Source organism: Cinclus cinclus, chromosome 2 (genome assembly GCF_963662255.1).
Source record: "Cinclus cinclus chromosome 2, bCinCin1.1, whole genome shotgun sequence".
NCBI lineage: Eukaryota > Metazoa > Chordata > Aves > Passeriformes > Cinclidae > Cinclus > Cinclus cinclus.
In genome coordinates this window covers 29,617,746-29,644,988 of record NC_085047.1, presented here as the reverse complement: position 1 = coordinate 29,644,988, position 27,243 = coordinate 29,617,746, and the positions used below count along the sequence as shown (strand labels likewise).

The following is a 27,243-nucleotide window of genomic DNA, read 5'->3' as shown; positions in this document are numbered from 1 at the left end:
GGAGAACTGTACTGGCCATGGCTGGGAGATGTAGGGCTACAAGCTCCCTCCTCTGCTCCTCTGAATCCAGCCCAGAGTGTCCAACAAGGTTAATCTAATTTGCACCATGACTGCACAGAAAGGCACACAGGGGCGGTTTTGGTGGGCAGAGCCTGAGAGGGAGCAGGAGGGTGGTGCAAAATTGACCACCTGTTTCAAGTAGGAAAAAAAAAATCAGTGAAAAAGGTAAACACTTCAAATAAATACAAAGATAATTCTAAGTACCATATCCTATATACGTAAAAATTAAGATTTTAAGGGCAGATTCAGGACTTCTCAAAAACTCTCTTCAGACATATGGTGAAATTTGTTTTGAATAGTACTAAGGCTTCAGAAACTCATAATTGTGGTACAAATCGGTTTTCAAGATACTGCTATTAGCCACTTTCTACCAGGATCAGTGAGGTGATTTTTTTTCCCAGCGTGTGTGATTTCAGTAAAACAACTTGTTGCTCTTTAAAGTTTTGTTATGAATTACTGTTCTTTTCCCCCTCAATATTATTTCTAGATAACTTCAGCCAGAGAAAACACCTCAGAGTTCTACGGAAATTTCTCCTTTAGCCTGATTCTACATGTATCAGAAACCACCCCGTCCAAGATTTGGGGAGGGGAGGCGGAGGGGTCCCGCCGTGGAATTACGTCTGCATCGGGCATGGCCGGCCGGGCTCAGCCTGAAGTGCCCCCAGCTGCCGGTCGCCCTCGGCTCGCTCCGCACCCCGCCTGGCCGGGGGCTCTGCTTCTCCAGGTTTCTGCACCCCAAAGGCAGACCCGGCTCTGCGCAGCGCTCCCCGCCCGTTCAGACCCCGCGGGCTGCGCCCCGTCCGTCGCTCCCCCGTGCGCCCCGAGCGCGGGCGGGCTGGTCCCGGCGGGAGCGCTGCCCGCCCCGGTCCCGCTCCCATCCCGGGCGCGCACCCACCTGCCCCGCGGGCCCGCTCCGTTTCCCGCTCACCTCGTCCTGCTCCTGCCGCCACCAGCGCCTGCCCTCACTCCGGCGCTGGGCAGGGCGGCGGCAGCAGCATCCCCCGCCGGCCCCCCAGCTGCCGCGGCGGCACTTGCAGCCTCACGGGAACCGGCGGCGAGGGGAGGAGGGGGTGGGGGAGAGAGAAACCCCTGGCCAGGGCCCCGTCCCAGCCCTCCCCGCCGCCTCCGGCACTCGGGTCCGCTCCCACGGGCCACGCAAGGCGGGGCGGGCGGCGGCGGCGACCGCGGGGACCCGCCCGGGCGCTGCTCGCTCCGCGCCGCCCCGCGCTGCCCCGCAGGTAGCGGCGGCCCCGGGCAGGCACCGCGAGGACCGCCCCGGAGGCGCAGGGGAGTCGGGTACCTCTCCATGAGTCTCCCTGCAGCCGGGCTTCGGGGCGCTAACCACGCGGCTCCCGGTGCAGCGGCACTCGACAGGTTGGCACACGGGTACTTAACCCTGCAGCAGGACTCTACAGTGGGGAAAGAAAAAAAAAAAAAAAAAAAATCATTGCTTGCTCAGTTTTCTTTTCGAGACTGGGGTCTTCTTCCAGCTCTCAACGAAAAAGTCTGACGTCCTGGTTTATGCTGTTCTCTAGTACCTGAAGCTCATACCATAGACACCAGGGACCTGGTGTTTCTTGAAGATGAAAATCCTCATCTTGCTCTGTGCAGTTAAATTTTGGTGTGGTTACACATATTTTTACAGCTACATATCTGCTATACCCACCAATTGATTTGGATCTTAAGAATTAAAATGCAGAGAACAAAATGTTTTCATTATTATATGGTAGCACTTACATTATTACACTGCTTTCCAAGTCCAAAAATCTTTCAACACTGTTTGAGAGCAACAGTCTTTTGGGATCATTATACAGTTTATATTTGAAAAGTCTTAACCTCATAAAATGCTTTTTTTAAGGAGAAGTGGCATGTAGCCCTATACACAGACTCTGGTACCATTCTACAGCCCAACCTTAGAGGTTTGGATCTGTCCTGAGCACACAGTTTATCTTTGCCAAACAATAACAAATAAAATGTTGTTAGAATTGCAATATACTGGTGAGAGTGACAGAATATATTAAAAGTGTGTTGTATTTTTACCTCGAAGAGGTGATAAAGACCTTTATTTCTGAAGGAGATCCATAAGATCTAACTTTAGTAAATATATAGTCTATGTCTTATTATATGTGTTATTACAGAATTACCCACAGACCTGAAGTCACTTATGTACCCAAATGGCATTTAATGTATTAGGATACAGCTAATTTTGCTAAATAATTGGTTTCCCTCTCCTACTTCTACTGCAGTGCACTAACTTTTCAAGAAATAGATCAACCTTTTGGTAGTTAACACAATATAATTGCACAATCATAATAAAATGCCAGAAGATACTTTTCAGATTTAAAAAAAATAAAAAAATACTGATTCCAAAGGTGAAAGAATATCTTTCTTAATTTGTAATCGTGCTTAACTGAGATGGTTCCAGATACAAGGTTTACAAATCCAGAGAATTCCCTCCTAATGTTGTATTAAACTTTGATTTACAGCCCCAAGAAAACTTAACACTTCCCTGCAGCAGTCAAGTGTTAATGTTTCAAATCCTAAATCAAAATACAATCTTGTTTGAAGAAACAGTACAGATTTCTTTGTAACACCAAGTATTTGGACTCAGGCCCTTCAGGGCTATTCTGTAGCATGGCAATGAAACAAAACTATTTTTTTGTTAAGTTTGTTCTCTTGTTGTGAAAAAACTTGAGGAGAAGAGGAAGTTGGTTATTTTAAATAATCCTGTAGCTGTGGAGCAGAGACAGGAAAGATGAAAGAAAACCTATAAAATAGCAAACCCCAAACTTCTTCCACAAAATCTGTAAATCAGCTACTACTATATTCATTGCTGCACTACCCCCATACAGCCAACCATGCTATTTATGCCACAGGGGTTTTTGTGTCCCTGTACTTCATGCATGGTTATATGACACAGAAAACGATGTAACAGAAAGTTTTGTTTCTTAATTTCTCTCAATATTAATTGTAGCTCCTCATTATCTGTGAGTTCATCACATTGTGATGGCTTCTTCCACCATGACAGTAGCAACAGAAGAAAAACTGTTTCCAGCAATAAAACTTGGACAAGGAAGAGGCAGTGGGACAAGCCCACTGGGACAGTCTTTGATCTTGCTGGACAGCTCTTTGGCTTCTAGAACTCAGCAACACAAGCCAAGGTATTTGGATGACATCCATCCAGAGCCCTTGTATTTAAGCCTATGCAGCATGGCAGGCGTTCTTCCTCTTTCTCACCTACAGATTTCAAGCAGGTCATACCAGAATGCATTTTATCAGGGCGCCCTCAGATCCCTGTGTTTTGGGGAGCCCAGCCAGGTATAGAATGCTCAGTTCTTTCCATTTCTAAGCAGATTTGAACCCACATCTCTCACTTAGCATGGAAATAGCCTAAACAGCTGACCACGGAGCATTCCAGAGGAAGAATTACCTATGCTGCTCTTTTCAAACCCATGCTATCTTTCATTTTGATTCACATGTCTTTATTTTATTTTAAATTATGTCGGAGGAAAAAGAAAGAGTAAGCAACTTACACCAGGGAAATACTAACATTATGAGTCCTGTGCTAACGACAGTAATTGCAGGTTTGACTCTATTGCTCTTTTCAGTTGAAGCTGACATTTTTAGTAGAGGCTCTGGACCCAAACCAGTTTCAGTAGTGACCTGATTTGGAAGTCCTTATATCTCAGCTTCTCTCTGTCTTTGCCATATACAGCAAACACATTAAATACAGCATAAAAATAACAAGTAAAAGCAAAAAATCTTTTAAAAACATTTATTTCCTTCTCTATTGCATTACTAAACAGCATCAGTAACTCAGTGATACAATGCCAGTGAATGGAGGAAACCAACAAATACTCAGAATCACTTCTACTTCAAAGGCACATATGAGAGCAAATGGAAAAGGAATACACTGAACTACTGAACCTTGGTTCCTTTGAAACTACAAGTCAAGCCTACCTTTGAATATTTCCTGGAAATACTACAAGCTGTTAAAGAAGGAAAAGCTGGGAAGGGCTGAGATGGAATATCAGACCTAAGGATAAAGGAGAGAAAAGCTGAGGTAGTAAGAGACTTCTCTGGCTTCCATGATAGAAGGAAGACATGTGGTCACCTCTTCTGCACTTTGGCCTTCAGGATTTGATCTCAAAGGATCAAAGGCTACATTGTCAGGCCAGTCTGCCAAGTTGCAGCAGGTCCCTTGTGATGGAAAGACACCTTTGGTGTCAGTGGGCAGATTCTTCAGGGAGCTACCAAGCGAGTCTCAAAGAACAGGGAGAGAGTCCAGAATGACAGAAGGATGCTCAGAAACAACTACTTTACGCTTGTAAGGGTTTTGTTTGGTTGAAAGGCTGTTAACGGTTTTCAGTTGAATCCCATCAGATGCCCAGATGTAGTAGCATCTCAGTCCAAAGCAGATTGGGAGAGGGGATGGCAGCTGCTGGAAAGGACTAATGGAAGAGTTCATTTGATGGAGTGGCATCTGTAATCAGCTGGACCTAGCCAGCATTTATGTATATATTGAGCAGAACTAAGGCAGATAGGGTCTCATGGACTGTCTTTTAGGGCACAGTTGGGCAAGTTATGCTGGCTGATGATTCTTTTGATGATGTCTCTGATGATTCCTGGTCAGGAATAATGGCTCTGTTAGATGGGTGTTGCACAGCCATCTTACACTGGCTCTGTGAATGGTTTTCTCCATTCCTAGTTAATTTCCTAGTGAGTAGCCTGAGTAGGAAATGTGCAGATGCCATGAGGTGATGGGGTCTTACAGAGGTGAGGGGAGAGGTGAGGTCCTGTGTTGACATGAGCAGGGCAGGTGACAGCTTGTAAGACAAAGTACTGAAGGCTCCTCATTGCATACAGACATTTTGTACATTGATTGTCTTTAGCTGTGAAGGACAAACTAATCCCACAGAGGCATTTTCCTGCAGAAACTCTTCAGAGAGGCAACTCTTCCCATCATCTGGACAAAAATGTAGGCCACGCCCCAAACAGAACTCCCGCAGCTCTCAGGCAAGGTCTCTCAAGTCAGGCAGCACTCCAAAAGGACTTGGAAAGCTGCTTGATTCACCCAGTCCTTGTCAGGCATATGAACTGGTGCTAGGACAGGATTCCTGTTCTTGTAAGTTAGCCTCTTCCATGCAAACAGTATTTGTCAGAGGTATACTTCATATGGAGGATGTGTATATAGGTGCCTTGAGCCAGTTGCTGGGAAGCTGAAGCCCAAATCTGAGCCAAATTACTCATGGCTGAGTCTGTCCCAAGGCCTGGCATGCTGAAGAGAATTATACAATGAGGTCGAAATCAGGCTCACCATTATTTTGTTCTGGAACTTAAGTTCAGGGAAGTATGCAACCAGGAGAAAGACAATGTCTGCCTCAACTTCTTAAACTACTTTTATTGCAAATAAAAGAAGTTATACTGATAGTTTGAAGACTGGCATCCCAGAAGGCTGAGGTCTTCTTTCTGTTGTACAAACTGAACATCACAAGCAAGGCATATCCTTGTCTCCCTCTACCTTAGAATGTTCCTCCACTTCAGCTTGTGCTGGAGAAAAGGCTTTATTAAAGCCTTCCTCTCTGCTGCGACTGAATGGTGAGTACTCAGGAGAAACATGCAAGATGAGTTTTTATAGGGATTCAGAGAAAATGTGAGCTCCTAGGCTGTGAAGAAAATGCTGGAGAGAGACTGGGGCTGTTAGAGGGGTGTGCTTTTGCTGTGTAGATGTGGCTATATCACAGTCTAGTGGCTGTCCCTTAGATCACAAGTCCCCTTGCTGCAGCTAGACTTTGTGGATACACCACGTGCTCAAATAATGAGTTCTATGTTTTTTAAGCCAAAAATTTTTCTCCCCCTGCTGAGGAACATGAAGTTTGTGTATCTGCAACACATGGATCCCTTACAGAGGAGGAGATTTGCTCTTGAAGGGCTGTTTATGTTGTTTTGGTCAGTGCAGGAATGAAGAAAGGAATCAGCTTTTGGTTACAAAATGCTTAAGGATTAGACTGGTATTGCAGTATCCAAAATGAAATCTACTGGTCCGCTAGGAGTGAAACATAAACAAGGCAAAATATGAATTAAAAGCTGCTAGAGAGAGACAGCACCCAGTGTGCATTGGATAAAACCAGCAGCCCCATGGACTGAGAACAATCCAACAACAACTCCAGCCCAGCTCCACAAATGTTATTGAACAAGTCTCATGAAGGTGTGTCCTATGTGAATTAGCCTTAAACAAAGAGGACTAAAAATCTCAAGCCTGTTCCCTCTTCTTCCCTGCTGTCTTGGTTTAAAAAGTTGAAAAGTCATGATTAAATTGGCTGCACTTGTTATTTAATATGTTTTATTTAGTTTGTATCTATGATTTTTTAAAATATTTATCATATCGCTAAAGAATGGTGACTGTTTTCATAGAAACTGGAGATGGAAGAGACCCAATAAGTTCACATCCAGTCCATGCCCCCTGCTGTCACTGCTGAATTGTTCTGCTTGTACATTTTCCAGGACCACCTCCAAACTAATTTTGAAATGTTCTACTTTCTTGGCGAGGGTCTGTGCTCCTCGCATACAGATCTGGAAGTAGCTGGTGATGCCCATTCTCATGTATCCTTCCCTCCTTTCCCCCTTCATCTTTATTCTCACATTTTCTTTACTCCTTTCCCTCTTCATCTTATTTGTTCTTCTATTCCTATTTTGGGCACAGGCATTTCTTATTTGATTACCCTTAAATGTTTCTTCTCCCTCCTTAGATTTTTTAAAAGGCTCTGCGCAGTTGGGCAGGGCTACTCTGGCAGATGCAAGCAGCCCAAGCAATATCATTTGAGCAGTTATTTATTGAGCAACCGTACCCTGGAATATCCTGTCCTGGGGAGTATGAAAAACCAAAACAAAATCTCCAAGGTATTTGTTGAATATCAAAGCAGAAGCACACAGAGAACATTGGCCCTCTATTAAACACAGCCAAGCATACTCTTCTTAAAATCCTATTCTGTTATAATTCTTTGGCAAGGAATTTTCTGCTTAAGATATTATTTATAACTATTGAAGTTTCTTTGTTTATTACCAAGTCCTTGCATTGGTTTGATCTACACTTGGCCTACTTGGGCCATCTTAGCGAGCTGGCTCTTTTCCCTCATGACAGTCATCTTGTGTTTCAGGAGCTAGCCATGGATAAAATGACAGTTTCATGTCCACACTTTATGATTGCAAAGAAAACTTTCAAGACGTGAGCCAGGTGAAATGGATGTGGTCATATCTGCACCAGAAAGCTGCCAGCTTCAAAAAAATAATCCAAGAGGTAGAGCTTGCTTTCCTCATTTCAGCTCCAGAGCCTTTTAACAACTTTTTAAACTTAGTTAACAACTATTTAGGAATCAGCGTGGTTAACAATGTCTCTGTTTGATCATCAATTAAGAGACAACTAGTGTGACAAAACAGGCCACTGAGGATGAAGCTTTCCAGCATGAGCACAATAACTGAACTGAAGGCAAAATTTACTAGTGTCTGGCTGTCTGCTTTTCTCGATCAGGTTCCTCCTGTATTCTCTGATCTTTCTTCGGTAAATTTTGTTTTGCTTGTTTTGTTTTGTTTTTGTGGGTTTGTTTCTTTGTTTGTTTAAATTTTGCTTGGTTTTTATTTATTTATTTATTTATAATTTTAATTTTTTTTTTCTTCTGATGTTAGTTCTATCACTGTCTTCCTTTATTTCCACATCTATAGTTCTTCTCTGTATTTCCATAATTTGGTTCAGGTCAGCTACAGAAAAGACTTGCACACATTGCCCTGTCCTTTTTACCTTAGGCTGAAGCACAAAAACAGCACATCAGCCTGAGGCAATAGTGATTATTAAGTCTGCAAGTCTGTAAATGTTTTTCACTTTGTGTTAGTCTGCAGTTAGTGAAATGCTGGGATGGAAAACCATCAAATTTTACCTCAGAGGAGGCTTCCAAACATCTCTTCATCACAAGCAACCCAAGCAAAAGTTATGCTATTAGATCAAAAACAAACACAGAAATCAGAAATGCATCGAAATTAGAAGACTTTTTGAAGTTTCAGGAGTATTTTCCATAATATATTTAGAAGGGCTTTTGGAGCACCTATATGTACATACTGAAAATTTTCAAGGTGAAAACTGAACTGTAAGTGCTCATTTACTCTTGGGATGCCTCTTGATCTTCTCTTACGTTTCCCACGGCTCCTTAGCTCCCGTCCTTCCTATTCTGTTGCTCTTCTGTCAAGAGAATGAGTCATAGAAGTGTTGCATTTCAGCCAGATTTCTAGCCATATGTACCTATACTTGCTTTTTTGGGCCTCTTCTCTCACCTCCTTTCTCCTGTAATTTCTATTCTGTTTTTGAGTTGTGTATACTATCTGCCTAAAAACTGTAGCATTCCCAGAGAATTTGCACTTTGAATAATAAACTGCCTTGTAAGAACAGAAGAATCTTAATTAGCTCACACACTAATTATAATCTTAAAATGTGATTTATTCAAACAGTCAGTTCTGTTTCATGTGATTGCACATGTAAGCAAATTTTGACAGATTGGCTGGATGTAGGTTTTGTGTTTGATTTTGGTCATTTCAGGTATTATCTGCTTTGACAAACATTAACTGAGATGAATCTTAAGTTCAGCTGCTGTTGTGGTTAATTACTCTAATGATGATGAAAGTTAATAGCTATTTTTCTCTACAATCTTTGTAAGTCAAGTTTTTACTCAAGTAAAGACTGAATGCTAATGCACTGTTTACATAATTCACAGGGATCTGCCTTTCTACAAATTAGTTACTGTCTCCTATTTTTATCTAATAACAATAGATGTGAAGGACTGGTGGAGTGAGCAGTGATGTAAAGCAGATCCTTCAGGATAACATAACAGGAGGTGTCTGAAGGTATAAGGCCCCATCGAAAGATCTGAACAGCCCTCTGAAGGTTCTCTATGCAGTAAAGAGTCAGCATGTGGCAATATTTGCTTTTAAACAAGATACTTCATCCAGGATCTTAAAATTTGAATGAAAAAATATCTTAAAACCAGGATTAATGTAATTCTCCATACCTTTTCAGAATCACACAAAACGCCATCAGTCTTCCCTCTGCACTTCTATTCACTCACTAAAATCTAACCACTTTAGCTGATGTTGAGTGAGAAATGAGATAATAAGAAATTCACACACATTGACATTTGTGCATGTATTCACTAAGGCTTAGGCCTCAACTACAATGAAAGTACTTGGACATCTCAATGGATGCGTAGATGAACATCAGCTTCATCAAAACAATGCTTCCCAGAAAAGTGTTAATTTGCAAACTGGGGATCTTCTGCCTCTGATTTTGCACTACTGTGGCAACATATGGAATGTTGTATCATGTGCAAGTGTTCTTACTTTAAGACTGCCTTAAAACTGGAGATGAGCAAGAAAAAGGACATAAGAATGATGAAAGATTTGGGGGGAAAAAGTGAAAATTTGAAAGAGACAGATTTGTTTAGTTTATGAAAAGGAAGATGGAGGTGTGAGTTTATCACAGCCATTCAGTACCAACATGATGGTGGGCAAAGTGGTAAATAGAGCTCACTTTCAAAGTCAGAGTCAGTTTTCTGGTACTAAAAGGAAAAGAATTAAATAACTTTTCTTGCTTGGTGTTCCAAGCCAGGCAGAAAGAGATGGGTAAGCTCTTAACTCCTCAGATATGGAAAGACACCTATTTGCCTGCATTTACACCCAGACACCGAGTCCAGCAAGAGACACTTATTGGAACCTCAATTTAGGCAAATTCAGACTTGAAATCAAGTAAATTTGGTAATATTGCTGACAAATTATTGTCAGAGCAATTACCAACAATTACTCATGGAAAATATTTTCTATTAAAAACTGGGGGCTTTTTAGTAGTCAGCTGGGTGTTTTTTAGTAGTCGGACCTGAATACCAAATCTAACACTCTCTCTTACAGAGGAAGTCAAACTATATGTTCACAATGCTTCTGTTTTTATAATATCCCAGCCTCTGAATTTATGCTTTCATTACCATATTGTTTGATCATCACTCTTAATGAAGCTCTCATTAACCACCTCTGCTTTCCTGTGAAATGATCGCACGTACTATTCAGCCATTACTGAATAAATCTACTCATTATAGAAAGGAAATAATTAATCTCCTCTTGTCTTCTGTGTCACAGTTGCTAATGGGATGATATTATATCTAAAATGTAGATTAGAAAATACATTGTGTTTCTTTTTAAAAGCATAAAAAGTAATTTAAAATGTTGCTATTGTATTGCACCTATTTTTTTGTCATACCCTTTCCCACACTTATCCTGCTTTAGAATGTGCTTCTTGGGTAGAGTGAGTCTTCAAGGTTTTGTGGACAATGAGAAATTTTGGGCTGGATTTTAAATAGTTGTGTTTTGGTCAACATTGACATTGTGTTTGAAGAGCAAGGGGAAAAGAGGTAATCATATTTAGCTATATGTCCTATTACATTCTTTTTTTAAATCAGTCTTAATAGTTTCCATGACAAGATGCTTTGACTAAAGGAAGTATTTTGCTTCTTGGAAAGCTCTTTGCTCCAAAACTGCACTTGTTTATGTATTGCCTCTCCTTTGTACACAAGAATCAGCTCACTTGAATTCATATCCTTGTTCAGTATTACAGAGATAAACTGCAGATAGTTACAAGAATGAGGAACTCTGCAAACAAACAGTCTCTGTCCTGCTGGGCATTGATTTATTCCATAGGCCTTTAGTGCTGGGTATTTGTAAACCTTTCCACCTTACAAGCTGTGACTTGGTCTAACTGTGTCCAACAAGTCTTGGTACGATCTTGTTTACCTCATTATCTGTCAGTGACTGGCCAGTTTACCTGATTGATGCCACAGGCACACGCACTCCTCAGCCTGGTGGGTGATTCAATAACTAAGTCACATTTGAAATAATACAAAAGGGCCTGACCCCAATAGTTCTGGATTTTTATCAAAAAGACAGAGCCTAACAAGATACTTAGATGAGTATAATTTATCATCTGGTTGAATCTGAAGTTATGGCTCCAAGAAAATCTTCCTAGCAGAGCCACAAGGTCAAGGGATTCCTTTTGCCTCCCTCAGACCCAAACACCCGTTTACCCTTCTTTGTTGTGTGTGGTTGACTGTGGAGGTGGACAGGAAACAGGGAATAGATCTGACTAAAGAGTCAAAATTAAAAATATGTATGTGTTTAATCTGGTCCTGTCTCCTATACAGACCCACAAATATTGGTATCACCATGACTAAAGAGGCTGGATAGGGGAGAAAGGGAATCTGCCAGAACCAGGAGCAATAGCTATAAAAAGTGGCCCAAAAGTATTCCTCTATTCCTCGAGGTTTCCTGAAACTATTTTAAGTGTTCCAGAGCCAAAATATTAGTATTCTACAATTTTCTTTATTGATTATTTGATTATTACATAGTCCTCCATCAGTAGTTGTTACACTTACTGCTTCCACTGTTTTCCTTCTCTTCTAATCTTTATGCTTACATTGAGTTCTTTGCTTTTCTAGTATCACTTCCAGCCCTCAGAAAATATTACAGTTATTAATTTTTTAACTTTTCCCAGACTCCAATTTATTTTGTTTGGAGTTTGAAATAAACCTCTCATCCATCATCTGTTAAGACAGGAGACAACACTTCGCACTGTAACTTGATGTTAGTAACATTTTTCAAACTTTTTTTTCAACTGCTGGTTTGTTTTGCATGATGGCAAAAAATTTGTAATTTCCATTGGTTTTTTTTTCTTCTTTTTATTTTAATGGTAGTTGTTTTTATTTATTTTACTCTTTGTTTTTAGAAGTACTTATGCAGTCCAAGAGGACTTACAGTGATTACAACTGCTTCCATCTCAGCTACCAGCTGTTTACCTTTCAGCTTCTTGCTGAATGTGGTAGGTTAGGAGATGCCATGTGAAGATTAAAAGCCTATCATATCCACATCCTCTGGTCTGATCTTTCCCACTGAAAACAGGATATACTGGAACTAGAATAAGAATAAGGATTGTCAGTGAACTGGAATACCTCATGTACAGGCAGAGATTAAATATGCTGTTCATCTTGGAAATGAGGCAGCTGAGATATGTAATGGCAGAAGTCTGAAAAATCATGAATAGGTTGGAAAAAGTAAAATATAAATTTGCCAATTCAGTGCCTCCCTCAGGACTGTTCTGACTTTCAGGTAGGACTAGAACTGGTGGATTTTAGAATCTGGGAGACAGTTGAACTACATTTGGACTGTTAATTTACTCCCTCCCTCAGCATTTGTCACTGGTCTACAGGGGCAGTATGATGCCTTCTTAAGTGGACCTTCAGTACAACTGAGGACGGCTGCTCTCACCTGCATAGGCAGCCTGGAACCAGGGAAGGAGAGGTAGAGAAGAAGCCTGGATGCATTAGGATGTGAGATCAAGTCATCGTGAGACAGTGCTGAGTGATGTGATTGCTAGTTGTCTGTTGGACAGGAAAGGCAGATATTAGGAGAGTGGGGAAAGAATCTGCCTTTTCCTCTCCTGCTCTTGCATTTTCAAGTGGCTTAGCTCACAGTTTTTACTACAAGGCTGCTGTCTTGTTTCCTACCTTCCCCATGTTAACATTCTCTTTGTGACCCTTTGGCTTGGACAAGCAGTTTATTTCTTAAAAAATCCTTCAGCACAGTTATCATATAAGTAAGGTGTTCATGACCATGCCTGTTTGTGTTCCTGCTCCTTTCACAGACACATAACATTCCATAAATCAAATATTAGAGTAAAGGTATCAGGTAAAAAATATCTGCCCTGAAATAAACCTTACACATTCCATAAGATTTCCTTTGTCACCAGAAGCCCTGCAAAAACAGTTTCTTCTGCAGGCTGCTGCTCCTCTCTTCCAGCCATCACATTTTTCATTCCAGGCCAGCTACTTCAATGTTGCTGATGGTTTCCCCTTGTTGTGCACCTAATGTATAAACAAAGATCTTTCTGCACAAAACAAAGTGGAGTTATCATCTTTGATCAGATTGTTTGGATCAGGTTCAGCTGACAACTACGGAGTTGTTTTTCCACCCCTATGCATTTTCAACATGCTGCAAATCCCTTATGCTTTTGGGTTTTTTGTTTGTTTGCTTGGGTTTCTTCAGAGGTTAACTTCTCTGAAGAACAGTGTGGAAAAGAGAGGAATGCAGCAAATTTCCCAGATCCTGACGAGCAAAGAATGTGTGTTGCTAGCAGAATATGATTGCTGAGAAACATCTTGGATGCCATCAAGCTAAAAGCATAAGGGCTATGAAGTCAAAGAGTGCATCCACAGAAAAAAGGTGAAGCTGAAGCTGTCAGGTCTTTGAGCATATGGTGCACACATGAAATAGTTCTTCAAGACCAAAGGTTAAAAGTTATTTTTTAACTTATGTAAACAGTTCTTTGTGCTCCCACAGTACCTCTCCTTTTGTCTAGGGATGCTAAAGCTTTCTCGTAACTCTGGGGATCATTACCTTATCTAACAATCAGGGACGCTAATGCACAGAGAGTTGAGGCGCAAAGTCAAATCACACAATCAGAAAGTAAGGGCTGGCAAAGTGGAGACTGCACCTTTCTCTTTGGACCTTGCTTTTACAACATCAAGGATTTAATTTATAAAAGGCCAAATAATATTTTAGTAGTGTGTTTGTTACCAGGCTAACCCTTCCTATATCTAAATGACTATCAAAATATTTCTTTGTACTGTGATTTACCAAAGGGAAGACTAATGTCTATGCAGTTAATGAATTATTATTATTACTATTATTATTATTATTATTCCCATTTAAAATATGAGTTACTCAACACTCACTCTTGTGTTCTAATGGATGAAAAGATACTTCTACCTCTACTCTGCCCACCTTTGTAAGAGCTCACATACCAAAACACACACCTTTAGACAAAGCAGAAACACTGTTGCTGTCATCTTAGCCTTCCTGCAGGCTCTGATTTTGTCCCTGAGCCCTAAGTATCAACTCTCCTCCACCTGGGACACCGCACATTGAGTTACTGATGCCATCAATATCAAAGAAAATATTTTCTGGACACAGAACTTGTCAACAGCAATGCAAGGCATGTTTTGTCTGTGTTTCTACTAAACATCAGTGCTCCAAGTTCAGACTTGATTTATGCTTTTAAGTGCTTACACATCTCTTCGCTTGCCCTCATCAACCAGGAATGAAACTTGAAATAGCAGAGTACTGAACAATTGAACAGATAGACCAGATTGTTCTTACAGTACTGTAGATTCCGGAATTAAAATATGAAGTGGTTGTTTCTTTGATCTAGAAAATCCAAATAACACCTAGAGTTCCATAGTACAGGTATGTCTACAGGAAAGGGCATGATGGAAAGTATTCATGTTGCTAAATGTCTGTGATTTTAAATGAACCACACTAAACACAAGCAGGTGTTCAGAAAATAGGCAAAGTTATTGGCAAAGTAAGGACCACTTTAGAAGAGTGCCTGATTTGCAGTATCTGGGTAGGCAGTTTACAGAGAAGTCTGAAGCAGTTTTGGATTCTGTCAAGTTCTGATTTTGAAGTATCTCTTCTTCCTAAAGTTTCACAAAGACCCTAAGCTTACCAAAAATAGTGAATGGAAATTCAGTGGGGAAAGTGTAATAGGGGATATTTGAAATATTGTTACACTGATTTTGAAAACCAGTTTTTCCATCTTCTTTTTTCAACTTCTGAATATTTTAAACCTTTTAAAACACAAATTTTGGAAGCCAAAAGGTATTCCAGTTGAAAAAGAATGCCTAATTTTCAAAAGATTAAATTCAGATAGCATAACCACATAATTTCTTCCCCAGATTTTACTGAGTCTATTAATAAAAAAGCTGCACTTTCTCACCAGCGGGGCTGACTTCAAAGAACTGGCTTTCCCTAATAAACAGTGTTACTTTAGAAAAGCCATAACCATTTTAAGAGGCACTGTGTTCAAAAGCAATGCAAAACTCCTCACATGGGGGCCCGGGAGCCCATTCTGCTTGTCAGTAACAAACATATCACCTGGTGGTAACCAGCTTTTTATCAACAGCTGTCAAAAGGTACAGGTCAGCAAGACCAGCACAGAAAAAAAAGGTGCTGATGCAGGTATTCTGAGTAGGAGGCCTGACCAAGAAGTAAGATGAGGAGATGATAGTGAGTGGGGGTTTTTTTGTGGTTTTTTTGGTGTGGTTTTTTTTTTAGTTTTTTTTTTTTTTTTTTTTTAACAGAGGCTGGGATTACTGGAATCACATGGATAAGCACGCAAGTTTGTTCTCTGTGGCCTGCAAATGAGACATGAAATAACTTGCCGGGAAATGTGTCTATTGCTATATGGGCCTCAGCATGGTAAAGGTCAAAAACTCCTGATCAGGTTTGGAAGTTGCTCCCTACTGCTTGCTGCCAGCTTCCTGGCACTTTCCACTAGCAGTCTCTGCACTGTACTGCAGATGTGATGCATTTCCTTGGGTGTTTGGGAAGTAAGCAACTATGAAAAGATTATTATGGAAACATCTATTAACACTACTGTGTACTGATTGCACATGTACAATATTTTAGGATTTAGGAGCCATGGAAATGCCAATGGCTTGTTTAAGAAACAAAGTTATTAATAAAAGATTAAGTGTATTCACTTGGATGAATGACAAGCAGGGATATTTGTTTTAGATAGTGCAAAAGCATATTCTGACAAGAATATGGGGTTATTAAACCAATAAACCAATACTTCCTTTAGTCCACATTTGTCAATCTGCTACTTGCAAGCCTCTAACTTGACTTGTTTTCTCCATTGTGCTCTTTTTCCCTTGAAGTTCAAAGTCTGCCCAGATTCTAAATATGCTTGTTATCCAACATTCACTCAAAAATAAGCACATCCTTTTTTAACCCAGTTCTAGCAAAGCCCAGAATGTTGATTTCCTGTTGGAAAAGTGGTCTGCACTGACTGAGATCAGTTGTTGAGCAGCTGGCTCAACAAGGAAGAATGGCCTTGTGGATCAGAGTGGAGTGATTCTCAGGAGATCAGATTCTGTACCTTGCTTTTTCACAACTTTCCTGAATGACTTCGGTCAAATTGCTTAATTCTGTGCTTTAGTCCTTTTGAAGCATGATGGTACTTGTCTACTTCTCTTGGGAAATGCTTGTATATTATAGTGATGCTGAGAAATAAAGCACCTGAATGTCTAGATAACTCCAATGCCAATTTCTGTATCTGCTCTGACATAAACCTCAGTGCTACAAAGATACCAGGACCCTCATAGATGCCTTGTCTCAGTTAACTTTTTCTCAGTTTCAAAGTTAGTGTTTTCTCAGTTTTCTTTGGAACTATTTAGCTCCATTGTTTCAATTCCAGGCTTTCCTTATTGCTAAAATGTTTCATTTATGCCAGATTATAAAACAGATTGTACCTAATGGAAACAGCCATTTTATTTTCTCCTATCTACTCTCAAATGCAGGAAATAAGCTTCTTGGAATTTTCAACAAGTCAGCCATTCTTCTAATTTAATTTGAACCATTTCTCTGTAGGCAATGTTAAAAAATTGCCATGGTCCTTGTCAGACATTTCAGTAGTGAGTTTGTTCTATACAGAATAAATGTGACACAGAAAGCTAGAGCCTTGACATGGCTCCCTCACTGAAGGTAACAATCTCCCAGGTACATTTCCTCGTGTCTGAGACGCCATTGCAGCTCATTCTTGGAATGTATTACTGTAGCAGAGGTCCACAAAGCCAGTGACTTGGTTTTCTCTCCCATCAGGGACACTGTAGAGGATGAGCCTGCAAGTATTTTTCCTATGACTTAAAGTCACAGATTCCTCCTTTAGTTTACCAATCAAGAAATTTTACTCAGTTAAAAAAAAAAAAATCCCCTTGTTTTATTTTACATCAGGCTGGATGACTAACATGGCAACAACCCCTCTTTTGCTGAAATCAATTGTACCTAGAATTCTGCTGTAGAAATTGCTGAATAGAATGTAGCTTTGAACATCTTTACTCTTTCACATGTAAAAAAGCACAGAACACTCACATTTCCAAATATGCAAATACACACAAGTAAGTTCACCTCATTTTACTAGTCCTTGTGTACTTACCAGAAAGATGAGCCTGTGATGTTTCTTCTAATTCCCAGCCAGCATGGTTCATGCAGGATTGTTTCCAGGGCCCATTATATTTTCTAGTTCAAAGTTCCACAATTTTACCTCTTCTCACACATCTTCTTCAGATTAGTCAAGAGTAACCCTGTCACTCAGCTGCTTAATCACATCAGCTGCTCCCTGCTCTCAGTAGGTGGAACAGAGTAAGCTTGTTCCTCTTCATAACAGGCATTTTTAACCACTGGGCACACAGGTCAGAACAATCTGTGTTCTCTATTTCTTCCTGAAACTGTGTTTCTACCAGCTATATTGGACTACTTGCTTAAAATAAAAGCAGTGCATCTTCCCATTGAATGCTGAGAAGCAGTATTGCCATCACACACACAATATTTTTTTTCTGATTTTTTTTCTCACTTTAAAGGTGCTAATGCACCAAAATCTAAGTACAATCCTCAGAAGCCTATGGTGATCTGCTGTCTTCTTCATCTTTTCACACCAACATTTTCGTTGTATTTACATCACATGGAAGAGAAAGAAGGGCAAAGACCCAGTGCAGTTGCCTGCTGTCCAATATACTGTATTTGTAAACAAACTTATCAGAGGCTTTTTAAGGAGTTTATCTGAATCAGGAGTAGTACTATTCTGCATGATTTTCCTGCATATATTTTTGAGCTTTTGTGCAATTTGCCTTCAGGTAATGTTTTCTCCATCCACAAAGGCCCCAGTGACTTGTTTCTGAGCTAAAGAGACCTAAGAGCTGGCAGGATCAGCACAGAGATTATTTTACCTTAAATTATTCAGATATTTATAGTGAAAATTAAAAAAAAAGAGATGCCCCTACTAAAATCAAGGTGTCAATGAGAACAACCCAGGTGATAACAATGGGTTTCGTCCAGAATATTGTGTATTCTTGGAACGTGCAGAGATGCTGCCATGACTAGAGGGTGGGACATTCCTTTATTTCTCTTTCTTTTTTTCCTCTTTCCTGCACATGTGAGAGGGAGGAAGAGATGAAAAAAAGAAGAGCAAGAATGTACACAAAGTGTCTCAGAGAAGATCAGGGACAGATAAGTAACATCTTTATATAAAGTCAATAAGTAATTATGGCAATGTTTCAAAGCCTTTAAGTTCCGTGTGCTCCAAAGATTACATCCAAAAATGCCCAGTGGATGCAAAAAATTGGCTGCTAAAAATCCACAATCACTAGACTTTTTCCTTCACCTCCTTTGCTTGTGCACTGTAACATTATGTTATCATGTGAGGACATGATAACACTATCTTACACCTTAAGGGGTTAAACTCACCAAGAAATGCAGCAAAGAATGCTTTGCAAAATGTCATTGTGACATCCCTACCCAGCTTAACGCTTTTGTCAACATCACTCCACATTGCATAGGGGGAGTCACTGTAGGTGTGTAATAACTGTGACACTGGAGCCTTCCCCTTAGGATTCATATTCAACTCACTTAAATGCTTGGGAATTGTCAGGGGCATGTAAAAGAATGGATTTCCATGTCTCAGAAGTATAGAGTGTTAATGTAAACTGAAATGAGTGGTACTTCACCTCTTAGTTTCTCACAGTCCTGTCTGATGGAGATTTTTTGTCTGGCATTGTCTTTTATTGCCTGACATTCCTTCTTTTAGTGGTATTACTTTCTTTTCATATTGTTACTTGTTTCTGAAATTCTATTTATTCACACCTATAAAACATTTAGGAAACAGCTGATGGAGAAGAGTATACACAATAGAGTTTTACAATACTATGCAGCTTAAAACCTATCATATACCTATATTGATACATGCCTAATGGCCCGTGTTTGATAACCAAAATTATCAGGTCTCTTTATTCACTGGTAGATCGGTCTCCCAGTGCTTCTCTCTAGGTCAGTTTAAGTCAGCCCATAAAGAAAATTCAGTGTGGGGAAGACTCTGGTATTAGAACAGAAACTTTCAACACATCTTTAAATTTCTCTTGGAAATGCTAAAAAAAAAAGATTGTCTTTGGAAGTTGGGGGTGGAGGAGTAAATAATTAAAAATGTAAAAGGTTTGTTTAGATATTTGATATGGTCTCATTCTGTTCCCAGTTTTGGATGGTATTGCACTGTCACTATTGAAATGAAATGTTTTGGCTAGATTTTTTGAAGGTTTTACAAATATTTTTTTTCATCATTCCATTTTAAGAGTATACTTTAAATACTTAATGATTTCTCTGGAAGGAAAACTACTTTCTATCAGCTGCAATTTTTACCTGCATGGTTTGCAAGTTTCATTAAATAGGAACTTCTCCCCTTAGAGACACTCTGTCCCTCTCTCTGATGCGCTCTCATCCATATTCTCATTTGTCTGGATGAATTCAATTCTTCCTGCTGCATTCAGTTGTCTGAATAGCTTTAGACTTTCAAACACACCTTATAATTAATTTCCCCTCTTTTCTAAACCCTGATCAGTCTTCTTGTCCCATATCATCTTTGCCTCGACTGCCTCAGGGTTCTGTTCACATGAATTCTCCTTTTCCCTGTATTTTCTTCTAACTTTACATGAAAATTTCACAGAATGAGAATGGAGCAAATTGCAAAGAATTTGTTGAAAGTGGGCTAGACTTGTGGGATTAATTATGAGGCAGGCCTGAGTGGAGGCAGAGACGTGACAAGGAAACTACAGTGCAACATTAAACACCAGCAGAGTGAATGCATAGGCTCTCCATGCCTCATGTCCCAGAGTGTTGTAGCTGCTGTGGGGAAAAGGCGGAAAGGGGAAGATGCTGGTGAGATGACTTCTGTCCATCTAGCTTATGACAAAACAGTGGCAGCAAACAAGGCTGATGGTAGCTAGGGCTATATTGACAGCAGCATTGCCAGTAGATTGTGTGAGGGGAGGCCAAGGGAGCCCCCTCTGTTTGGTCTGGAAAAGAGATACCAAATTGCATCTTTCCAACAACCACAAGGAGGTTATTGAGAAGATGGAGCCAGGCTGTCCACAGTGGTGCATGATGAGAGGATTGGAGATGGAAGCCAGAAACTGAAAGAAGAGCAGCTCAGGCTTGGTGCGAAGTAAAAATTTTTCTCTAAGAAGACACTCAAGCAGCTGAGCAAACAAGGGCCCCTGGAAAGTGTGTCATTTCCATCCCTGAGTGCAGAGAAGGGCAAAAAACTGTGGAAGGATCAGGCAAATAAGTCCTATGAGCAATGGCAAAGGGAGCTGAGGGTGTTTAGCCTGCAAGAAAGGGGTCTCAAGGGAGACCTTACTGCTCTACAACTACTTGAAAGGATAGCCAGATGTAGTGTTGGCCTCTTCTCCCAGGCAACTAGTGACAGGAGGAGACGATGTAGTCTCAAACTATATCAGGAGCAGTTTAGGTTGGACATCAGGAGGAATTTCTTCCCAGAAAGGATGGTTTAAACATTGGAGTGGGGTGCCCAGGGTGGTGGTGGAGTCACTATTCTGGAGGTGTTTAAGGAAAGACTGGATGTGGCACACAGTGCTCTGATCTGGTTGATGTGGTGGTGCTCAGTCAAAGGTTGAACACAGTGATCCCAGAGGTATTTTCCAACCTTACTGATTCTGTGATCCCGTGATTTTATTTACAGGACCTGGCAGGACACGGCCCTGGGCAGCCCAGTCAGCACCGACACTGCTGGGACTGTGAGGGGGGACTGGAGGACTCCTGGTGCCGCTTCCAGCCCATGGCGCCGTGACCCCACAGCTCTTGGTCAGCACGCCCTGAAGGCAGCCCCTGCACAGCCCCTCACGGCCCTTCATGGCCCCTCACAATCCCCTCACAGCTCCTCACAGTCCCTCACAGTCTCTCACAGCCCCCTCAGGATCACAGCCCTTTACAGCCCCCTCACAATCCCCTCACAGCCCCTCAGGATCACGGCCCTTTACAGCCCCCTCACAATCCCCTCAGGATCACGGCCCTTTACAGCCCCCTCACAATCCCCTCACAGCCCCTCAGGATCACGGCCCTTTACAGCCCCCTCACAATCCCCTCAGGATCACGGCCCTTTACAGCCCCCTCACAATCCCCTCACAGCCCCTCAGGATCACGGCCCTTTACAGCCCCCTCACAATCCCCTCAGGATCACGGCCCTTTACAGCCCCCTCACAATCCCCTCACAGCCCCTCAGGATTACGGCCCTTTACAGCCCCCTCACAATCCCCTCAGGATCACGGCCCTTTACAGCCCCCTCACAATCCCCTCACAGCCCCTCAGGATCACGGCCCTTTACAGCCCCCTCACAATCCCCTCACAATCCCCTCAGGATCACGGCCCTTTACAGCCCCCTCACAATCCCCTCAGGATCACGGCCCTTTACAGCCCCCTCACAATCCCCTCAGGATCACGGCCCTTTACAGCCCCCTCACAATCCCCTCACAGCCCCTCAGGATCATCGGCCGCCGGGCCGAGGGAGCGGCCTCCGGAGCCGGCAGGGGGACCTCGCGGCTCAGCCCGTGGCGGTGGCGCCGCAACCTCGGCTTTTAAGGAATAAAATTGATGTGGAATTCGAGTGAAATGGTTGTGGATACCAAAGGGTCCCAGGATGTCAGTTCAGTCCTGTTTCCTGCCTCAAGGAGTCTGGGGAGCGAGGCGGAGGGGGGGGGTGGAGGGGGGGGCGGGTGGCGAGCGTCAGTCCTGCTGGGCGTCTGTGGGGACTGCTGGAAAGAAAAAGGATACGAAATAAAGACCCAAACCCAATGGCCTGACTGGGAACCGTCATCAGAAGACATAACTATGTTTCCCCTCTGTGGTGTACAGCCACTGCAGGTGTTTGTGCTGGGCTTTAGAGTGGGCAGATACAGTCAGCACCCTGAAATTCCTCTGTTGATGGGTGTCTGGGATGTGATACCCTTGAATCCAGACTTCCACTCACTTTTTGCCAGTGAGAGGAAGCTTAGGAGAGGTAAAACTGATATGAGAAGATAAGTAAGTGGCATGGTTCCTAACTCTGTGCTCTGGGATCAAATGGCTGCTTTGCATCACTTTAGGGAAAGCTGGGGTTTGATGTTTCAGTGTGTTATGCTGATCAAGCGTTTTTGTATTTTCATTGATAAAACCTTCTATATTCCTGTACTGAGTTGTTTTTACTCACTTTCTGCCCTAGGTACATACATAATCTTGAGGGACTTAACCACTGACCCAATTAAAACAAAAACAAAAAAACACCTTCTTAAAAGTCTAATTGAATTTCTATAAAGGCTTAGGTCTGCAAAATAGTTTTTACTCCTGAGCACTTCTAGCCTGCTTTCCCATGATTTCAAAGTTCTTAAGGAATACCTTTGCCTTTTACGTATAAACTTTCACTGATTGAATTAAAGCAGAAGAAGGAATAAGTTGTTATTGAGGAGTTCATTATTTTAAATTATCTTTTCCAATACAGCTGGACAAGGATGACTGGCCATGTGACCTGTTCTTATCCCTCAGCATAATTCTGCCAGTTTCAGACAATCCAATCCAATCCAATCCAATCCAATCCAATCCAATCCAATCCAATCTCAGCTGTGTCACTCTCCAAGCAGGAATTGGACAGTGGATCTTGCACAGTATCTCAGGCACAGAAAAAAACCCAAAAAACTCCGAAGAAATAAGATCTCACAGTTTCTCACAGTTTTAAGATAATCTGCTTCTGGATGTCTGATCTACTAGGAAAGGGTTCTACCTCACTCACAATATGCTCAGTTGCCATAGGCAACTTGAGAAATAGAAGCTGTGGCTATTCATAATTCCTTTAAGAAAATATCTAGTGATAAAGGAATAGGATACCAAGCATCTTTTTTTCTTTCCTTGGCTTTGTCTTGGCTTTTCTTTCCACAGAGAATCTCTTGCTAGGTGTCAAAATTGGTTTTCCCCCTCATATTTTGTTAAATGAATCCCTTTCTATTCCACAGTACAAATGTATTATATGCTGGATCTTTCATATATGTTCAAGAAACCTGATTATTCTGACTCTTTCAACTCAACTTCTTCATCTCCCTTCCATGAAGCATCACATCCTGGGAGATGACAAGCTAGAAAGCAGCTTCACAGAAATAGTCCTGGTGGACACCAAGCTGAGCATAAATGACAAAGAAAGCTGATGGTATCCTGGACTGGATTAGGAGCGGTATTCTTCCCCCGCTCAGCACTGGTGTCCTGGTTTGAAAAAAGACAGGTGTATGTTAGGGAAGAGCAGGGCCTTCCCTCGAAATGGGGCAAATAAATCACTCCCTCTATATTAGTATAATTTTGGAATTAAGAGGCTCTCAGGCAAAGATATGGGGATAGGAATAACAGTTCTTTACAGATATATATATAAAACAAAGCAAGCAACAACAACAGCTATGAAATGAACAACGAACAGGACAGGAACCCAGCAGCAGTTCTTTTGGTTGTGGACACCTTTCCCCTGTGGTGCAGTTCCCATCCCATTGGCAGGCAGTGCCGGCCAGCTCCCAGTGAGCAGGGGCAGATTTGGCGATTACACGTGGCTGCAGGAGTGCTGGGGGTGATGGTGGCCGTGTCCCGATGGGAAGGGTGGAGGCGAGACGCTGCTCTCGGATGCTTGGGGCAGTGTCGATCCCGGTGCTCCAACATGATGCTTTGAGACTGCAGGCTGAGGCACGAGAGTGTCCTAGCAGGTCCAACACCAGAAGAGGCAGCCCCCGGGGTCGGGATGACAGGGCGAGGTTTTCCAGCGACCGTCCTCCTCCGAGAGTCAAAACTAGCGAGAGAGCGAGCAGCTGCCCACACCTCTCCTTTACCTGCCCCTGATCTCGTGGTCTTCCCCCTCTTCCACGCCCCCCCCCCCCCCTCCCCACCCCTTGCCCTTCGAGCGAAACTCCAAAAAAGAACAGGGAGCCTCCACCTCCCCCTATCACTAGTTATCAGTACTTCCTAGCATGTCCATGGGAAGAAAATTCCACAGACAGAGGGAAGAGGGAAAAAAACCCAACCCCCAACAACTGGTGAGGCCACACCTGTAGTACTGTGTCCAGTCCTGGGCTCCCCAGTAAGAATCGCTTAGCTGGAAGCATCTTTCACACCTTACTTATTTAATCAGTCATTTCAAGTGTAGGAATACTGGACAGATTCATCAGGTACTTTCTCCGTCTTCTTCATCACCTGCCTAAGTTGAACTCCACAAACTCCACATTGTAAACTTGCTTTCTAGAGACTTAATCACCTTTTTTCACTTCTCCAATTCTAATATTTTAATATTTTTTTAAAAATATGACTTATGTTTCTGGGTACTGTGGTGCAATTACCAGTGCAAGGTAAAGAAGGAAGATCTCTCCATTCTTCTTGTCATAATCCCATTTTCACACCTGTACAAGTCTAAACCAAAAGTATGTTTCGGAAGAGGGCAGGCAATATACATGGTGCACCAGCTGTGCACATAGGTATGTAACTGCAATCTGAGCTACTCTTAACTCATCTTTCCATTTTTTCCTAGGTCTGTGCCCTTTTGAAATAATAAGCATTGCTTATTAGAAACATGTGGCTGGCTATAATTTTTATTACTTATATGAGGTTTTTAAAAATAATTTTGTTTGTTTTAAGAGGTTAACAAAAGCAATGGACAAAAGATATGCTGGTCTCAATATCAAGAACACACTGAGTGCAGGATAATTTGAGCTTGCATATCTGCCATAAACTTCACAAGTATGTGAGGAGGTATGACAAGTCAATGTCTGTAGGAATATTCTGAATTTCTGGACCTCTGTGCAGAATCTCTCCTTGCTAGTGGCAAGCCTTGCCCAGCTTTCCTGGAGTCTGTGAAGCAGCTCTGCACTTGATGCATGTGCACTTCCTGTTGCCAGCCAGCCTGGTGTATCACTCATCTCTTTACCCTTTCTCAATCCTCATCCATTTTCCAACTTTCTCAACTTTCACCAGCTTTCCTGTCTAATTGTAGTTTTCCTCTGGAAAGCCTTATGGCAGTCCATCCTGAAATCAGAAAACATGTCTTGCTTAAATCCTTCCCTGTCCCACCATTATGGTCCTCCAAGTGCAGAAGATTGAAAACCAAGGAGAGATCAGTTACAAATTATGACAGCCTGGCATTCCAGTATAAAGAAATATTTTATATATATACACATAATTTTATGTTTTGCCTTCTGAAAGTGGAAAGGAGGAAGAAGAAGAATTTGAAACCAAAACACAGATAGATTTATTTAATAGGGTTACTATATTTTCATGGTTGAGTGTAACCTCCAGTAGCAAATAATTCACCTGGAAGAGGAAAAGTGCACTAAGGCATACTTGCCATGGGGTGTTTTGTTAATATCAATCTTCTCAGAAGTAACTGAAGAATATTCTGGAAATGCAACACTCCACTGTTCCACTTGTTAATAGGGAAATACTGCTTGTTGCAATAGCACTGGCTGGCATTAAGGAATTTTCAGTAAAACTGACTTTCCTCTTCCCCAGTGACCTGGATACTGGGAGCAAGCGTACTGTCAGCAAGTTTTAAGGTGATAAAAGGCTTGGAGGAATGGATCCCAGACAGTTGCATATGTGGCCATCCTGATGGGTCTCAAGAGGCTGGGCAAACGAGCAGAGAGGGACCTAAGAAAAAAATCTAGGGAAATCTAAAGTCCTGCACCTTGAGGGGAATAGCCTCATGCACAGATACAGGCTGGGGCAATCCATGCGGAAAGCAGCTGAGCGGAAAAAGACAGGGATGGCCTAGTGGACAAGCTGAAGATGAGGCAGCAGTGCGCCCTCGTGGCAAAGGCAGCCAACAGTGTCTGGGCTGCATCAGGGAAAGTGTTGCCAGCAGGCAACGTGGTGTTGCCCCTCTAATTAGCACTGGTAAGGCACCATCTGGAGTCCTGCGTCCAGTTCTGGGCTTCCCAGTATGTGAGAGACGTGGACAAACCGAAGAGAGTTCAGTGAAGGACTACAAGGATGATTAAAGGACTGGAACATCTCTCATCTGAGCACAGGCTGAGTACATTGGGGCTGCTCAGCCTGGAGAAGAGAAGCCTCAGAGAGACCTCCCGACTGTGTATAATTGCCTACAGGTAGGGTGCAAAAGAAGCTGAGCCAGACTCTTTTCAGTGGTGTCCAGTGACAGACCCAAAGGCAATAGGCACAAACTGAAACACAGGAGATTCTCCCTGAACACCAGGAAATCCTTTATACTGTGAAGGATGACTAAGCCCTGCACCAGGTTGCCCAGATATACTGTGGAGTCTCCCTCCTTGGAGATATTCACAAACCGTCTGGACGTAGACCTGGGCAACTTGCTCCAGGTGAGCCTGCTTGAGCAGGACGGCTGATCTGGACAGTCTCCCTAGATCCATTCCAATCTCAACTACTTGGTGATTCAGTGCTGGTTAATCAGTGAACCTGAAGCAAATTATCACAGCTCTGATTCTGGTAACAGGATTTTACATTAGGGCATTGGATGTGAGTTTGACACACCTTTGGCATTTCTTTGTTAACATTTTCTGAAATTCAAAATGTTTTGCCTAAAAATAAAGGAATGGTGTTTTTGAGTGAAGCTGTTCCATGGTGTGGTACATAGTGGGTGTACACACTCTTTCATGTGCTTCCACATTGATGGAGTCACTAACTGACTGAAAGCTGACAAAGAAAGAAATTTAGTGTGTGAGGTGATAGCCTGGAAATCTGAAATGCTTTTGTATGGAGGACAAAAATGTCAGCACTTCAGCCATGCTTTTCCTGTGCCTTGCTACTGTGCTCATTACACCTGCTAGTGCAGACGAGTAATGTGTTTCAATACACAGAGACAAATTAAGATTTTCCCTGAAGCCCATCGGCTTTTTTCCCCTTAAATCTTTACCTTCAGGAAGGAATTAGACTTGATTTAAGGGAAAGAATAGAGGAGGTAGAGAAATTGAGCAGTTAATAGAAAGAAGTTGGCAGCCTTAAGCAGAGGGATGGCAAGGGAGAAAACAAACAACTTCACCAATTAGGAACAAATTAAGGATGTAAGGGAGTAGTCAAAGCATTAACCTAACCCACCATGTTGCCTTTTCCACTAGTTAAAGCTACTGATGTACCTATCATATGTACATATGAAACCTCCAGTTGTGCCATTCTCAGTCATTGCAGCAATACCTTTTTTATTCATTGGCTTCCAAGAAGTAATTCTGG

The 27,243-nt window shown here is 42.0% G+C and overlaps 1 protein-coding gene across 1 annotated transcript; it reads left to right on the top strand.

The window, feature by feature from the left end:
- The first annotated feature begins 691 nt into the window (after nucleotides 1–691).
- Nucleotides 692–21,653, top strand: LOC134057833 (basic proline-rich protein-like). The gene is made up of 2 exons (XM_062514880.1): nucleotides 692–1,446; nucleotides 20,729–21,653. Exons 1-2 carry the CDS (start codon nucleotides 692–694, stop codon nucleotides 21,651–21,653), a joined length of 1,680 nt encoding a protein of 559 aa, XP_062370864.1.
- Nucleotides 21,654–27,243: the final 5,590 nt, after the last annotated feature.

What these genes read in the sequence shown, in the direction of transcription:
- LOC134057833 (XM_062514880.1), top strand. Translation starts at nt 692, where the DNA reads ATGGCCGGCCGGGCTCAGCCTGAAGTGCCCCCAGCTGCCGGTCGCCCT. An exon ending in CTCGACAGGTTGGCACACGG is followed by an intron (nt 1,447 to 20,728) that starts GTACTTAACCCT and finishes TTTTATTTACAG; the next exon opens with GACCTGGCAGGACACGGCCC.